Source organism: Schistocerca gregaria, chromosome 2, assembly GCF_023897955.1.
Source record: "Schistocerca gregaria isolate iqSchGreg1 chromosome 2, iqSchGreg1.2, whole genome shotgun sequence".
NCBI classification, from domain to species: Eukaryota; Metazoa; Arthropoda; class Insecta; order Orthoptera; family Acrididae; genus Schistocerca; species Schistocerca gregaria.
Window position 1 is genome coordinate 316,329,303 of NC_064921.1, and position 16,879 is coordinate 316,346,181.

Sequence of the window (16,879 nt, forward strand, 5' to 3'; positions counted from 1 at the left end):
TTATGGTAAGTAGAAATCTGTCTTTTCCTACATTGTTCATATCTCAAATAAATCCCTTGTCTGGTTGACATCTGTTGATAAAACCTTCATGATCGAGACCAAGGGCCAAGACACTATACTTCTTGATCCACAGCCTCAGTACCTTCTCTCCCATCCCCTTTGCCTGTTCCTTCTCTGCCCAGCATGTTGTGTTCCTAGACATTGGTCTGCACCTTTCTGGTGGCTTCATAAAAACCTTGATCAATATTAAACCCTTCTAACCGTCAACAGTACTACCTCCACTTTGATAGCTGCCCTCTGTCCCACTCATAAGTCTCTACTATAGAACCTGGACACCCTTGGACAACACATCTGCAGTGATGAACAATCTCATGCCCAGTATGCTAAAGGTCTTGCTAAGGTCTTCCCAATCTGATATTACCCTCCAAGACTAGTCTGCAAACATACCGTGTGCCATGTTCACGTATGCCCCCAATCTCCCGCCGGCCAGTGTGGCCGAGCAGTTCTAGGCTCTTGAGTCTGGAACCGTGCGACTGCTACGGTCTTAGGTTCGAATCCTGCCTCAGGCATGGATATATGTGATGTTCTTAGGTTAGTTAGGTTTAAGTAGTTCTAGGGGACTGATGACCTCACATGTTAAGTCCCATAGTGCTCAGAGCCATTTGAGCCTCCAAATTTCCAAGTGACTTCATGAACCACCTGCAATGGAGCACCCCATCATTACTTGTTATTAATCTGGACTGCAACCATGTAACCATATCCTTCGGTACAGATTCAACTAGTTATTGTTGTGTCCATAAATTAGGAACATCTTACCCACATTCCTTCCTATCTCTTTTAAAGTGGTATACCACCGCATTGTTAGCGCGAAAAACATCCTAGTTTACCCATACACCACACTCACACCTAACCCCTTACTGCATGGTTCACACACCTGTGGAAGACCCAGATGCAATATCTGTCCTATGCATCCACCCAGCACATCCATTATCAGTCCTGTCACAAATATATACTTTACTATCCTGTCTAATGCAGGGCCGCTAGTGAAAGCATTTACATCATACATCAGCTCTGCTGTAACTTTTGCACAAACTTTTATGTGGGCATGACAGTCAACCAAGCAGTTGTCTATTCAAATGAATAACCACTACCAACTGTATCCAAGAGAAGTACTTTACTTCAACAGCTGATTTACAAACCACACTACCTGAAAACCTTCCCATCCCACCTGAATACCTTCCATCCTCCCCCACCTCCTGGCCTTAAAAGTTCTTCAGAATTACTTGGATGGGAACTGCCCTTACAACACATACCACAATCCTACTGTTGTCACTTTCTTTTAGCCCCTGTCTCGTCATCTCCAGCTCTGTCCCTAGGTAGCCTTTTCAGATGAATCATGTTTTGTGCTCTATCAGACAGATAGTCATTAGATTGTCAGAAGGGTCCAGGCCAGAGAAGAGAGCGTTATGATCTGGGGAATGTTTTTGTGAGTCCTTTAGAAGTGTCGTCATTGTGGAAGGCCATGTCCTTGGAGACTGTGCTCCACCCGTACATGCAGTTTGTTTTTCCTCATCTTGATTGTATATACCAGCAGCATAGTGCAACCTCTCACATAGCTTTTAGAGGGAAAGAGAGAGAGAGAGAGAGAGAGAGAGAGAGAGAGAGAGAGAGAGAGAGATTTTGTGTGTGTGTGTGTGTGTGTGTGTGTGTGTGTGTGTGTGTGTGTGTGTGTGTGTGTTGGTTTCAAAGACCACCGAAATGAGTTTACCATACTCTCCTGGCCACCAAACGGCCCGAATTCAATCCCAGTTAAGAATCTGTGGGACCATTTTGATCGAGCTGTTTGCATCATGAGTCGTCAACCAAGAAGCCTAGTGCTTGACTCCCTTCCTGCTTGTCTGCATTGAAAAAGGTGGTTATTCAGGCATCTGAAAGGCTGCTAAAATGAATGGGGGAAAACTTATAAAAGAAATGCTAAGGATAAATCTGAGTAGGGCAGTAATTAATGAGATCATTGGTCTGCAACCAGGTAGATATATGGAAACAAAATGTTTGTTACTGAGCAAAATATTAATCCAGGTAATTTTCCTATTGATGTACAAGTTTATCAAATGGGAGAAGCTTAGGCACAGTTTTGAGGAAACCTTAGTACATCATTGGGTTTGCCAATTGACAAGGGCTGACAGGGGACCAATAGAGAAATTAGTTGATTGGATTTGTCAATTTTTTTCCTATATTAGTGGGGCCTGCACGTCAGTGTCTCCAAATCATGAGTGACAATTGTGGAAGAGTGTCTTACATCTCCTCTTCTCATTGAAGCACAACAACAGCAGAATCATTAACAGCTGAAACTACAGCAGTAGAGGAAACTCTTTCTTTCTCTGGAAACGTTTTGTTGTGACTACTCTGAATATGATCACAGAAGGATAACAATTTTACCTGTCCTTGGATATTCTGCTGGAATGCATCACCTTATAGTGACCACTAATGAGTGTAAAACTGCTCCAGCATAGCATCACATTATATCGTCATTAATACTTCCAGTTCCAAGCAGTGAACTCCATGGTAGGGGAGTGATGTGGCAATTCGGCCCCATCATTAGGTTCACAGAACACTTCATGCTGCACCATCAGCATTCCATGTGTATAGTTCTATGCCATGTTGCGACAAAATCTACTGTCTGTTTGCCAGGTTGTGGCTGAGACAGATATTATTTGTGATGTTTAAAGCTTTCCCGGCATACTGATTGTTCCATATAAACACAGGAGAACTGCCGGATATCAGTAACGTCCTGCCACAATATTTCGGCGCAGAGTCTTCTGGCCATCTTCAGGTGAGTGCCACTGTAGTAGTACTGGTGAGTACGCACTGAGCTCTGCTATTTAAAGCCATACCGAGGTGACATTGCGCATGCGCTGCTCAGCGTGCGCGTTCATAACAACTCCGTGCGCTGCGCCTCACACCCTCCATGGTGAAAGCTTGGCGTATCGATATCAGGTCGATTTTCATCTTTTATGCAGATAACTATGTCGACTATGAAGTTTCTCTATAACAGGATTCCAGGCAGAGTTTAGCTGATAACCGCTATCTCGATTGATGAGAGTCTCGTTGTCGGACAATCTTATTCCACAGGTTCATTGATAATCGAGCTCCAAACGTTTGATGTATGGGCCAAAATGTTTGTGTCATTGTAATTCATGGAATGGTCTGTGGAAATACAATGTTCGGCTATTGCGGACTTGGTGGGTTGGAGGAGGCGAGTATGTCGTTGGTGTTGCACAATGCGTTCCTGCACAATTCGTGTTGCTTGCCCTATATATGATTTGCGGAATTGTGCAAACACCTGATTTATGCAGGCCCATGTCATCTTTAATGGATCCCACCAGTGATGAAATTTGGGAAGGAGGGCCAAAGATGACTCTCACTTGATACTTTCTCAATATTCTGCCTATCTGTGAAGAAATATTCCCAATAAATGGTAGATAAGCAGTCTACCTGAAGGCCTCTTCCTCTTCCTTGTTCCATCGTTTGTAGGTCTTCATCACTCTGTTCACTTGCCTAGGTGAAAAGCCATTGTTCAGAAATACTTTTTGCAGGTGTTCCAGTTCCGCTTGAAGACTGTCGGCATCAGAGATGGTATGGACACGGTGGATGAAGGTTTTGAGAACACCCATTGTTTGTGCTGCTTATCTACCATTTATTGGGAATATTTCTTCACAGATAGGCAGAATATTGAGAAAGTATCAAGTGAGAGTCATCTTTGGCCCTCCTTCCCAAATTTCATCACTGGTGGGAGCACTCGACTCTGCCACTTTTAAACTGACAGTATTTTGGCAATACGTTGCCGTCACTTTTATAGTGTGGCCTCATGGTCTGGACCGTCTCCAAGAATTTTTATGTCACATGAACTCTGTACATGAAAACATAACGTTTACCATGGAGGTAGAGAAAGATGGTTGTCTGCCATTTTTAGACGTCTTGGTGCGATGGAAGAGTGATGGCACACTTGGTCACTCATGGTACAGAAAGCCCACTCATACAGATCTGTATCTACAAGCTACTAGTTGCCACCATCCAACACAAACAGGGGGTGTTCTCAAAACCTTGTTCCACCATGCCCATACCATCTCTGATGCCGACAGTCTTCAAGCGGAACTGGAACACCTGCAAAAAGTATTTCTGAACAATGGCTTTCCACCTAGGCAAGTGAACAGAGTGATGAAGACCTACAAAAGATGGAACAAGGAAGAGGCCTTCAGGTCGACTGCTTATCTACCATTTATTGGGAATATTTCTTCACAGATAGGCAGAATATTGAGAAAGTATCAAGAGAGACAAATCATATATAGGGCAATAGGGCAAGCAACACGAACTGTGCAAGAACGCATTGTGGAACACCAATGACATACTCGTCTTCTCCAACCCATCAAGTCCGCAATCGCCGAACATTGTATTTCCACAGACCATTCCATGAATTACGACGACACAAAAATTTTGGCCCATACATCAAACTTTTGGAGCTTGATTATCAATGAATCTGTGGAAATAAGATTGTCTGAAAACGAGACTCTCATCAATCGAGATAGCGGTTATCAGCTAAACTCTACTTGGAATCCTGTTATAGAGGAACTTCATAATCGACATAGTTGTCTGCATAAAAGTGAAAATCAACCTGGTATCGATACGCCAAGCTTTTACTGTGGAGGGCGTGAGGCACAGCGCACGGAGTTGTTATGAACGCACACGCTGAGCAGCGCATGCGCAATGTCACCTCAGTATGGCTTTAAATAGCCAGTGCGTACTCGCCACTACTACTACAGTGGCACTCACCTGAAGATGGCCAGAAGACTCTGCACCGAAATATTGTGGCAGGACGTTACTGATATCTGGCAGTTCTCCCGTGTTTTTATGGAACAGATTTTATTTGTTAATTTGGTGACATGGTGTCGTGGCGTAGGAACACTAGAACTGATGAAATAATGAGGGACCTGTAATGTGTAGCTTTGTAACAGAGGCTGAAATTTTGCCATTAAACGTCTGTTATTAGATTCTGCAAAAACAGGGAATAACTTGTAGTGTAAAGGGAAGGGAGGGTGTTAGAGGGTGTGGGGGTCAAACAATATGATGCATTAGTATCAACAAAATTATTGTCTGCAAACAGTGAGGTTGTACCATAAACTGAAATGAATATTTTACTTTATATGAGATGTGCTACATAATTGTGCTAAACAATACTTACTACTACTTCTGTTGTGAAATTAGAGCAGATGCCATCTCTGTTAACTGTTCATTTGCAATGATGTTCAATAGTTAACTTTTGGTAATTAGTTGCCAAAATTAATGTACAATGTAATGTGAAAAATACCCACATCCCTTGTATACCATTAGTATATTAACACTGGATGTGCGCCAGTTGTAGAGAAAGTGTATTTAAGTACAAATACGATTACTAAAAATTATTTTCTGTATGTTGAGCTCAAGGAATGTCTGTCCATAAATGAAGATTGTTATGTAGATTAACGTACATTAGAAAACCATTTACAGTTAGGAGAATCGTGGATTGTTGCCTATTTGTCTCATAATTTACATAATCTAAATCATTTGATTCAGGTACAGGAGACACATCAAATTGCAAAATTTCACCATAAACAAGGAACAGCTGATGTTAACAAACAGCTTCGTAATAATTAAACAAATTTAGTTATATATGCATACAATAAAATCTAACATTTAATTACCACTCTCTCAAATTATCATTTCATCATCTATGAATTCTTCTATTGAATAGTCACATTCCTCCCACAGAATCTACTGTAGCCCCATTTTTAAAATTTCTGGCTTCATATTAAATAAGTTTTTGCCCATTAGCTTGTTGTATATTATCATCTCCATATACTGTGGAGTCATGCATATAATTTCAACTGGTGTGTGCACAGCATAAAATTATTTTTATTTCTTGTGTTATATGTATGGTTAAAATGATTCTTCTCAAATAATTTTTGTCTGCTGTGTAGGAAGATTATAATTTCATAATTGTATGTGGAGGGAACTGTTAGGTTTTTTTAGGTTTCTGAAATAATGGGTGACAAGACTCTGTTTGCTGTGCAGTACATGTCTCAGACAATTTCCTTTTGCAATTTCAGTATTTGAGATACACTAATTGAACTTCCCCAGAAGATTATCCCATATTTAATGACAGATTCAAACTAACTATGATAAGCAATTTTTGTGTACTCAAATCATTTAAATTTGCTAGTATTTGCGTTGCAAATGCTAAACTGCTTAGTTTATTTGATAGAAAATCAATATGTGTATTCCAGCTTAAGTTCTTGTTCGCATTTAGTCCCAGGAATTTGACCATCTCGACTACTTTCATAGGTTGCGTGTCATGTTATGTTTTAAGTCCCATACATTTTGAATGTTTGGTTTTGAAATGATCATATGAGTTTTTATAATGTTCAGTTTCAACTCATTTAACTGGAACCAGTTTTCTAAGATATCCAATGTGGATATCTTGATGGAGTTTGGAATTGTTTCTGCATTGTCATCTACAATTAAAACAGAAATATTGTCTTCACACAGAACTGATGAGGAATTTATATTCATGGCTACATCATTTACATAGAATAGGAACAGGATTGGCCCCAAAATGGAGCCTTGAGGCATACCTTGCGATACTGTACTCCGTTTAGGATAATAATTCACTGCATCTGAGGTGCTAGTTACCCTTAGTTTTCTGTTTTGTAAGTATGATGTTAGCCAATTTAGAGCATTGTCCTTAATTCTGTAATTGTCTAATTTGTAGATAAGCAAGTCATGGTTCACAGAGCCAAATGCTTTTGTGAGATCACAGAAGATACCAGCACTTTTACTCCTCTCATCCAATGATTTGTCTATCTTTTCAATAAAGTTACTCACTACATCCAGAGTGTTTTTTCCTCATTGAAATCCAGATTGATTACTTATAATAATATCATTTTCTACAACAAAGTTTTTGGTCTGGTTTGCAGGTACTTTCTCTAATGCTTTTGACAGGACTGGAAGAATAGAAATAGGCCAATAGTTTCCCAGTCTTCCCTCTACCCTTTCTTGAACAGAGGTCTGACGTTGGTATACTTCAAAACATCGGTAAAGCATCCCTGTTCAAAAGACTGATTAAATACTGTAGTTAGGGGAGCAGCTATTATGCCACTCACCACTTTAATCACTTTAGTGGGTATCCCATCCCAACCAGCAGAGTTTTTATTTTTTAATGATAACATGACATTTTCCATATCCTTTATTGTGACTTTTTTAAAATCTGTAAGATACTCAACTTTATAGTGGACTCCAAAGGGATTTACTTTACTCTGATACTCTGCTACATCAACATCAGGCTTTGCCCCAATTCATTTAAACACTCTGATATGTGATCAGGGGTTACAATAAAGCTATCATCTACTTTAATCCTAGATATCTTATTACTACTAATTCTAACAGCTAACTCTGATTCGACAACAGACCACACTGCTTTTATTTTACTTTTAGGTTGTACTATAAACTTCTCGTCTGCTGCTTTTTTTTTTGGGGGGGCTGCCCTCACAACTCGTAAAAATATAGCGTTACACTGACAAACATATTCAGCAAAATGTCCGTTTTTATCATATTTCAGTTCATTGTCGAGTTTCCTCTTCCTGGCACTAGAAATTTTTGTACCCTGCGTTATCCATTTAAGTTTATTAGTCATTTTGTTGCATGTTGTTCTGATTGGAAAAGTTCCAATAAATATTTCAGGAAAGTTACTTAAAAAATTGTTGAAGTTACTATTACTCAAACTATGGATGTTGTAAGGCCATTCAACGTCTCTTAACTTGTTTCTAAATCTAACTGAATATTTTTCATTGAAGATCCTTTTCATATCGCTTATTTTTGTAGTTCATTGAATGATGCAGAGTGGCCAGAGATTCCTAAATCTATGCAAAATTTATAAACATCTACAAATACAAAGTTTGTTAGAATATTATCAATACAGGTAGAATGTAGGTCATCATGGAAAACTTCACCATTTCTGCTACTAAATGCATATTTTGTGTATCTTGTGAAAATGTGTAACGAAAGGTCTTTGTTCCATTAGAGTAAGAGGAGAAGATGAAAGAGCTAAGCTTGAAGCATCCGCTGCTGAAATTCGTAAGGATCGTGATCTTGCTCAACAAGAAGCTCAAGAACTGAAAGTTCAGTTACATCTAGCTGAAGACAGATATGACAGTTGTCATCAGCAACTGCAGGAGACACTGCGCAAACTTAAAGAATGTAAGTTGGAACCTTTTGTTTTTACTTGTGAGATGTAAGGCTTATTTGTTAGTTAGGGTTTCAGTGCTACTATTAACACCAGTAGGAAATGAATCAGTCATGGGTCCACTCTATTTACCGTTTCTTCATGATCGTTCCCACAGTGAATGTTACTCCTCTACAGGAAAAGGCATTTCTGTCAATTTTGAAAAGTTATATTCTATTGCCTTCACCATAATTTTTAGTTTCACGTCTTTCTTTTGAGTATCTCCCTATTACTACATTTGTTACATCATTTAAAAAATTAAAAAAGATAATGAACTTTGATGGGGCTTCTCTTGTGGGCACACATTGATGTCATTATTCTTGTATTTCTTTCTTTTCCTCAAATTTTAGAGCAAAAACACCATCTGGAATTTAGTGTCTTCCAGTATTTTGCAGTGAGGAAAATAACACATTATTCACGATGGGTTTGTAATTAGTATGTAATTCTTTAAAAAACCAGAAATTTAATTGTGTTCCATTATCAAACTCTCACATGATTCATAACCAATTTAAACATGCAATAACTTGTTTTATGCTCTTGCTAAAAACATCTTGGAATTGATATGGTAATCTGTGACAAACCCAAATCCTACTATCACCTGTTGATCTTTTGTTTCAGAATAAGCCCTTTGTTGATACTCTTTCAAAAATATTCCTCACGTACTTCACTTGAATGAAATCTACAGTTCATATTATACAGAATAAGAAGTAGTCAGAGAGATGTACCTATTATATAATCTTTTTTCAGAATGAATCTTTCACTCTGAAGCAGAGTATGCACTGTTTGTGCACTCTTTTGGAAACTATATGACAGACTATAATACATGTCAGAGAAGAACATGTATCCGGAATCCTACCTTTCCCAGATAATGCTCTCACAGATTGATCAAGCAAGAAGGCAAAGTGGTGAGACGCGGTGCATGCAGTTCAGATCCCTGTCCAGCCATCCCAGCTCCCCTGCATGTGATGCTATACCAATACTTGTGGAAGATATGTTATCACTGAAATGTTAGCCGCAGTTGTTTCCAGAAGAAATATTTCTCCCTTCATTGTGATGTGAACTGTTTTTAAACTACTTCTACTAGTCCATCAAGATGTGCAGAATAGATTCTATGATTTGTGATTGTATGAGAGAGTATGTTGGTGAACTGGAGATCTACAGACAATTGTACATTGGCAGCTCAAACTGTAAGAACACTGTACACAAAATTTAAGACTGTGAATTTGGGTCCTGGTTTGGTCAGGAATGTACAAAAATATTTTATTATACTCATTTTGGAATTTCTTTAACCAGGTTATTTTTAACTATCTGAAATAGGAAAGGCTTTCCAAATGCTGAAATAAAAACAACTACAGCAAGACACACAATCCTGTAAGCAGGCCTCAAATTCTGAGCATTTATTATAGTATATAAAGTATTAAATAACTCATTTAAGTTATGACATAATCCAGCATCTCATCCAAATATGTTATGTTTCCTTGTCGCTGTAGGTACAATAAATTAGTTATTGTGACAAAAAAATGTTGTGACTCTCATACACAGGTTTTGTTAGTTACCCTGAAATGGTGAGATGGATTCCTAATCATTCTGTCAGCATTTTTTGTGACTCAATGGTGAAGGCACTTTACTCTTATGTAGGTTTTTCGTGGTTTACCTAAATCACTTTAGGTGATTATGGGCTTGGTTCCATCGGCATTGTCATGACATACTTCTTCCATTGTTGCTGCTCAGATCTGGTGGTGTACCTATAATAACCTAGAGACTGACTAACATACCTTCAATTATTTCTTCCTCCTCTGCATAAGGATAACTGGGGAGTGTTTGTGCAGTGTGGTGATGTGTTTCTGTCACAAAGCAAAAATAAATACAAAATCTCCAACTATTAGTGCTATAATGCAACTTCAGGTTGTTACTAAATGCCACAAAATCTGAAATTTTTTCTGTTCCCATGCAAAAATGTTGTAAATCTAAGGGTAGCAGTTCACTAATATTGGTAACTAATAGTTATTGAAAGCTGAAATTGGATTTGACCTTTTTTTTCCAATTCTGAGAATTACATATAATCTTAAAATAACAGTGGCTTTCTTGTTTAAAAAACTGTGGTTCCAGATATTAAATCAAGTGACAATATTCCAGTACCAATTTTAGTCGCCAACATGACATTTGCTGACATTTTTGCACAACGAATCATACAAAAAAGGGGCACTTTTTTTTAATGTCTTTAATGCAGAGCATAAATTAAACTAGGTATTTTTGTAATATGCAGCTGTAAATATGAAAAACATTGAGCACAACACTTTTGTTTAGCAAAAACATAAATGAGCTTGGTATCTGAGGACTTTTAACCCAATATATGCCCCGGGCCTATGAATATATCAAAGCCCAATTTACACCTAGGTGAATGGAAGTGAAGTCAAGCAAATGAACATTTACAGACAATTTCCCAGTGTTTATGACAATTCACTTGTATCCATGAGCAAGTGTTTACACTAGATGGAACAGAAAAGAATACATAATAACAGGCATAACATATCAGCACCCCATTATTGTTTCTTGGCGTTAATTGGAGCACAGAGCCACCACAGTGCTTACCTTTGATATTCAAAGAGGTTTATTTTGCATGATAAGCTCATTGTTTGTGACAAAGTAAGCAAAATAGCATTAAAAAAGAGGAATTCGGGGGAAATGTTTTGAGAAGTGCACTTAATACTGAATTGCAACTCTAATTTCCAAAACTTTGCAAATGCGTTGCTTTTCATTGGCGTCTCAGTACAATTAAGGAGGAAATTTAAAAGCAGAATATTAAGTACTGATGACCAACATAATCTGAATAAATGCTAGCATTTACTCTCTGTTTGTTAGTTACTGGAAACTTTTACGTTAGTAGTTGTTCACAATTCAGTAGCTGCTATCTCCTGGACAGTCTCAGATGTCTGCAGTGATATATGGAGAGCACTTCAAGGAATGATTTGAAGTATGTGCAAAGAAAATAATGTCATTAAAATATGATTAATGAGATTTAATAGATACATATAAGCTGTCACGTATGCTACTTGACAAAATCTGCTGTTTGGTTTGGTACAGGGCAGTGAGCATGATACCATGTAAACCATTTTCATTTATCATCAAAAATCTCCAACATAACAGTGATAAATCAGTCTTGTAATTACAGCTGTTGTGAACATAACAGTGACAATGATCAGATCTTTTGTATAATTTTAATTTTTCACACTTGTGTATTTTCAAGGAAATTTATTGTACTTTTCCTTTTTAACCTTTGATGACCAACAGCCAGAGGACCACGAGCAAACACTAACAAATGTGAACTGAACAAGACTGAATGCAATTTACACCAGAGAGAATTTTTGCTCACTCCAGTATAAACTAAACCACACAATAAACTACTTTCATAGAATGGTGAAATGATATTGAATAAGTATTGAAATAAATATTCTCATTGTCCTGTTTTAAATATTCTGACTGTCATACTTTAAATATTCTCTGTGTTGCGTTTTACTGGCAGAAATACATTTTCTTGATGTCAAGTGTCCTGTACTATATTTGGCTGCTAGAAGCAAACAAGCAAGTGCCATGTTGATTTGAAAATTTGGGAATCTCAAGTGCCATATTTTATGATTTTCTTATTTATACTGACATACAGCAAAAATACCCATTTTAATCAGTGTATCACATTAAAGATCTCTCTAAACAGCGTCATTTTTATATGAATTCCTGCGCAAAAATATTGTGAAATCTGACTTCACTGAAGAAAACATTACCTGTATTCCAAATTGAAAGTGAAGTTTGCTTCATTGCTGTGGAAAAATGAATTTTTAGTGACTAAACTAATAAGCTTTTGAGAAAATGAAGGCACTAATACTTCAGGCAGAAGTGAATGTGTAGTATCTCAAAATATTTGACATTAATTTTTGTACTTCTGCCACTGGTGCAGTCAAAGATAATGTCCAACTTGGCTGTTCTGTTTTTAAAAAGAAATCATTTATTGCTGATTCTTTTTCAGGGTTGATTCAAGAAAGTTATCTAAAAAGTAATAAGAGTTGTTAAATTGACTCCTTAAGCAAAATGTAACATCAGTTTTACCAAATATATTGCATAGTAACAAAAAAAAAAGACAATTTTTGTAGTAGCAACTGAAAAAGAAATCGCGACTCAACCTTTTTCTGAGGTAGCTGTCTTTTCGTGGAATGTACTAAACCTACTATTGTGAACCTGCTATCGGAAAAAAATCACAAGAAAGAGAACCACTATTGAGGAGACACTGAAACGCACTGGATTGCACCTTCAAATTAGGTCATCAATTCTTGTGGCAACAGATCCTCCTATTTAGTCTGTGTTCACTGTTCTAAGTTCTTGTTTCAACCATTGAATGATAATGAACTCTTATTAATGCTGAAATGGCAAATAGTCTTATTACATGTACATATATCACATCTCAGCCACATAAGATATTCTTAGTGGAAAAGCAATTTTCAATGCAAGCAAGTTATGTGTACTTTTTCAATTGTCTGGTGTTGTGCTGAAGGGAATTTGTCTTCAGTGTTCAAATTATGGGGTGCTGTTTTCAGACTATAGTCAAGTATTGACGAACAATTGGCTTCAAGTCTCAAAAGAGAACTTAAAAGTTATGAAAACATATTTTTTAAATATGTTTTAGTGGTGTATGGTTGTTAAGCTCTTTTTTGTTAATTAATTTTATTTAATGGGTTGTGCATAAATGCTTCCTTCTTTAACGCTGTAAATAAATTGGTGTGTGAAGTTAGTAAATGTAATTAATTAATAGGTGTATTTTCATTTTCAGCGTAACACAAATATAATGAAATGATAAAAATAGGAACATACAGAGCTTCAGAAATGAGACATCAGAAAGAAACCCCAAAATTGATGAAAGAGAATTATACCTAAAATAGCGTAGCATGTACAGTTGATAGCAGAAATGAAAAGTCATTCATAATACTAGATTTAGAGACAAGCGAATGCAGGATGAGTGTCAAAAGTAACAGTGGTCCAACAACTGAGGCTCAATTACAAACTATTACTGTTGTTGTTGTTGTTGTTGAAGATGACAATTTGAATCTCCATAATCATCTAGCTTTAGGTTTTCCAGGATTTCCCTAAACTGTTTAAGGCAAATGCCAGGTTGGTTCCTTTGAAAGGGCACAGGCAATTTCCTTCTCCTTTCTTCCCTAGTACACCTTTGTGCACCGGCTCTCTAATGTAAGGTCTGAGTGAGTATTTGCTTCCCCTCAATAAATACTTGTACATCTTACCTTTTTCCATTTTTCCTTTTCCTTTCTGATGGCAAAAGATATCTAAATTTTTGAACTTTGCATATTCAGCCGTGGTTTTTCAATTTATTAGTCTGATAATCTAACTACAGATTTTTTATTCTTTTGGCAGCAGTTAAATTTACACGTTTCTGCCATTGTAAGTATTGTTAATGCTCATCTGTGTTGTGCATTATAAATAAAAATAATATACTCATGACATGTGTCTAATGTTTACAACTTTGTTCTGTGGAACTGATTTCCTGGACTTAAATTTCTTGCTAGTTAGTTCATCTATTTCCTTTAAATTATAAACATTATTTCTTCAATATAGGTTCTCTTCCTTTCTGCAACTCAATCTGTATTATTTATGTTTTTCAGTGGAAAATAGCAGTGAAATGCTGCGCAAGGAGCTAACCGATGTCAGAAGACAGCTTGCAGATAGCAACTATGAAAAAGACAAGTACAGCAGCTCCAATAAAGAATTAAGAGAATATGTGAAACGTATTGAGGGTGAAAAACGTGAACAGAGCCGCACCCTAGAAGATGCATATCAGAAGATAGCAAGTATGTTTGCATTATGTCATTTTATAGAGAAAAGTGTATTTAACTTGTTGTCTCCATGGCTTCATTACACTGTTACTTGAATTGGGAGTATTTGTATATCATGCATGGGGAGTTTTCCTCGACTCTTATGGGTACTAGCAAATTTGAGATTTTTTTCTATCTTCTGTTACTTGTGACTCTTGAGCTACATTTTATGTCTGACTTGTCAAATAGCTCTAAAAATCAGTATTTGCCTTCATTGCTTGTCAATTTTTCTTTGCTATTTTTCATTATCTATTTTGCCTTTTTCACAATGTTTTTCTATTCATGCGCCTCTCAGCTCAGCTTTCTTTGTTTCTTTTTCAACAATAATTGTTGGGGTTTTCCACTTCTGTTCTGCATATTCATAATTTCATTTCATGTTTCTTGTTTAGAAAAAACAAAGATTGTTATTGTTTAACATAACACAGGTTTAGAAGATGTGAAGGCAACACTCGACAGTGAACGGGCAAGGCTACAGGGCCAGCTGCGTGAGGTGGAGAGACAACAACTACAGACAGCTCAGCAGCTCCAGGCTACTCAAGAAGAACTGTCGCGTACTCGAGCAGAAGGTAGCCAGAGGCTCAATGAAGAGCGTGAACTTCAAGCACGGCTAACTACAGAAATTGAAGAACGAGAGCGAGCTCAGCAGGAAGTACACACTCTTCGCAAACAGGTCAGTTGCACACAGTAATCTTTTACGTTCATTTCTTTAATAATTATTCATAACTGAAATTGTATAAGATAAAAAACAAAAAGTGTTCTACTTGCAAACTGAACACAGTGAAGTACTAATAGATGGGAGATACTACACAATTTAACTGATATTGACATACAAAGCTTTGCAATTTTGGTAGACAGTAAATTGCACAACCATTTATGGTGAACATCTGACTTTTTATTTTCGTAATAATAATAATAATAATAATAATCTCATTTGTATAGCATCTGTCTTATTCAGAGTACAGTATATTCTTATAAACTGCATCATAATTGACATTCATTGTTTTTCTTTTGGGTGCATAGATGAATAAATCATGTGGTTATCCAACACATGAACACACTACATATAGCTGCCCATGCAGGAAACATGATTCTTTGAAATTCCTTTACAACATTGGAATATTTCCCCTTGTATGTTATTGATAGTTACGTTGTGTGCTAATCTTACTGGAAATTGGAATCTTTTAAAGCTGAATTGGTTACTTAGTTGAAATGGGTAATTCATGGTATGAACACCAACTTGCCTTCTTCTTTTCCAGTTAATATTTCCACTTCTATGATGTTGTTTAGAAGGTTTTTTTGTTTGTTTTTTTTTTCATTTTGCATGGCCATTCCAGAAACATTGAATGAATTGAGAAATTTTGTCATCAGGAAGTTTACACTTTCATTTTGGGTCATCGTTGTACCAATGTATTCAAATATTTTTTTTCTTCACTTGGTATCATGTTCTGTATTCACAGGTTCTTCTTCTCTCTTTGTTTTTTTAGATACTGCATTTTTGTTGCTAAAATTATTTGCTCAAGCAGCAATTCATTGTTTAAGTATTTTGAGATAATTAGATACACTTTTTTGATGTTGTTTCTATGTCTTTACTACATTCCACAGCTCATTTTAAGACAATTTGCCGAAGATCAATGTGATTTGTCCCTTTCCTAAGTTGCATTCTATAACATTCAGAAATATTTTGAACATTCAGAAATATTTATAAAATATCGAGAGCTTGACAGAACAGTCCAGAATTTACATTCTTGAAAAATACATTCATGATATCATCACAAGTATAACAGCTACCACTCAGCAACCACTATAATGCACAACAAGGGAGCCCAGAGTGCCACCATGCAGAAGAGGTAAGGACAGTTAGGGACACCACAACACAGAAAGACAAGACAGGAATGGCTTCCACGGTGTTGAGTGTAGCATGGGTAGGGCAATCATTTTAATTTATTTCCAGAATGCTGATAGTGTCATGTTCTCATCTCCACAACATTTTAGCGCGCTAACATTAAAGTACATAGTTACACATGTAGTGAATCTATCAGTTGCAGTTATATTGTCTACATGTCAGTGCAGCAGTTGTGTTTCTGATTTTCGTATTATTGAAGCCACACATTTGACGTTGGAAAGTCCTGGATAAAATGCAAATGATGGAAGTGTTAAAGGTAACTACTCACTGCACAGTGTAGTAAGAAACAGTCTGAAAAGCTTGTAAGGATGTTTCAGGGTAGTTTATCTGAGAAATAGATGTTAAGAAAAAAATTGATATGTTCCACCATTTCCAAGTTAATTAGCATCAAAATTAGCCAATCACACCATTGTGCATGCAAATTCAAGCAGCCCACCAAAGACAGTGTCACCAAAAGTGTTCTTATTTGGTTTCCTCAGACCGAACAAGAGAGTGAGACAAAAATTCGAATTGGAATGGTAGTAAGGATTGAACCTGAGCCAAAGGCTGAGCAGTCTTGTGCACTGTTATCTATGCTGTGAGAACAACTGACCCTAATTGTGTCTGGCAGGCTGCTAGAATTTGCATGTGCAACTAAAAAAATGGTTCAAATGGCTCTGAGCACTATGCGACTAAACTTCTCAGGTCATCAGTCGCCTAGAACTTAGAACTAATTAAACCTAACTAACCTAAGGACATCACACACATCCATGCCCGAGGCATGATTCGAACCTGCGACCATAGCAG

The 16,879-nt window shown here is 37.0% G+C and overlaps 1 protein-coding gene across 1 annotated transcript in view; it reads left to right on the top strand.

Moving 5' to 3' along the window:
* The window catches only part of LOC126336939 (rootletin), a 409,210-nt gene that overhangs the window by 320,063 nt on the left and 72,268 nt on the right, over positions 1 to 16,879 (top strand). Inside the window, exons 20-22 of the mRNA XM_050001116.1 lie at positions 8,114 to 8,289; positions 13,981 to 14,166; positions 14,616 to 14,860. Of these exons, the coding sequence (XP_049857073.1) occupies positions 8,114 to 8,289; positions 13,981 to 14,166; positions 14,616 to 14,860 (607 nt within the window). The remainder of the gene's footprint in view (positions 1 to 8,113; positions 8,290 to 13,980; positions 14,167 to 14,615; positions 14,861 to 16,879) is intronic.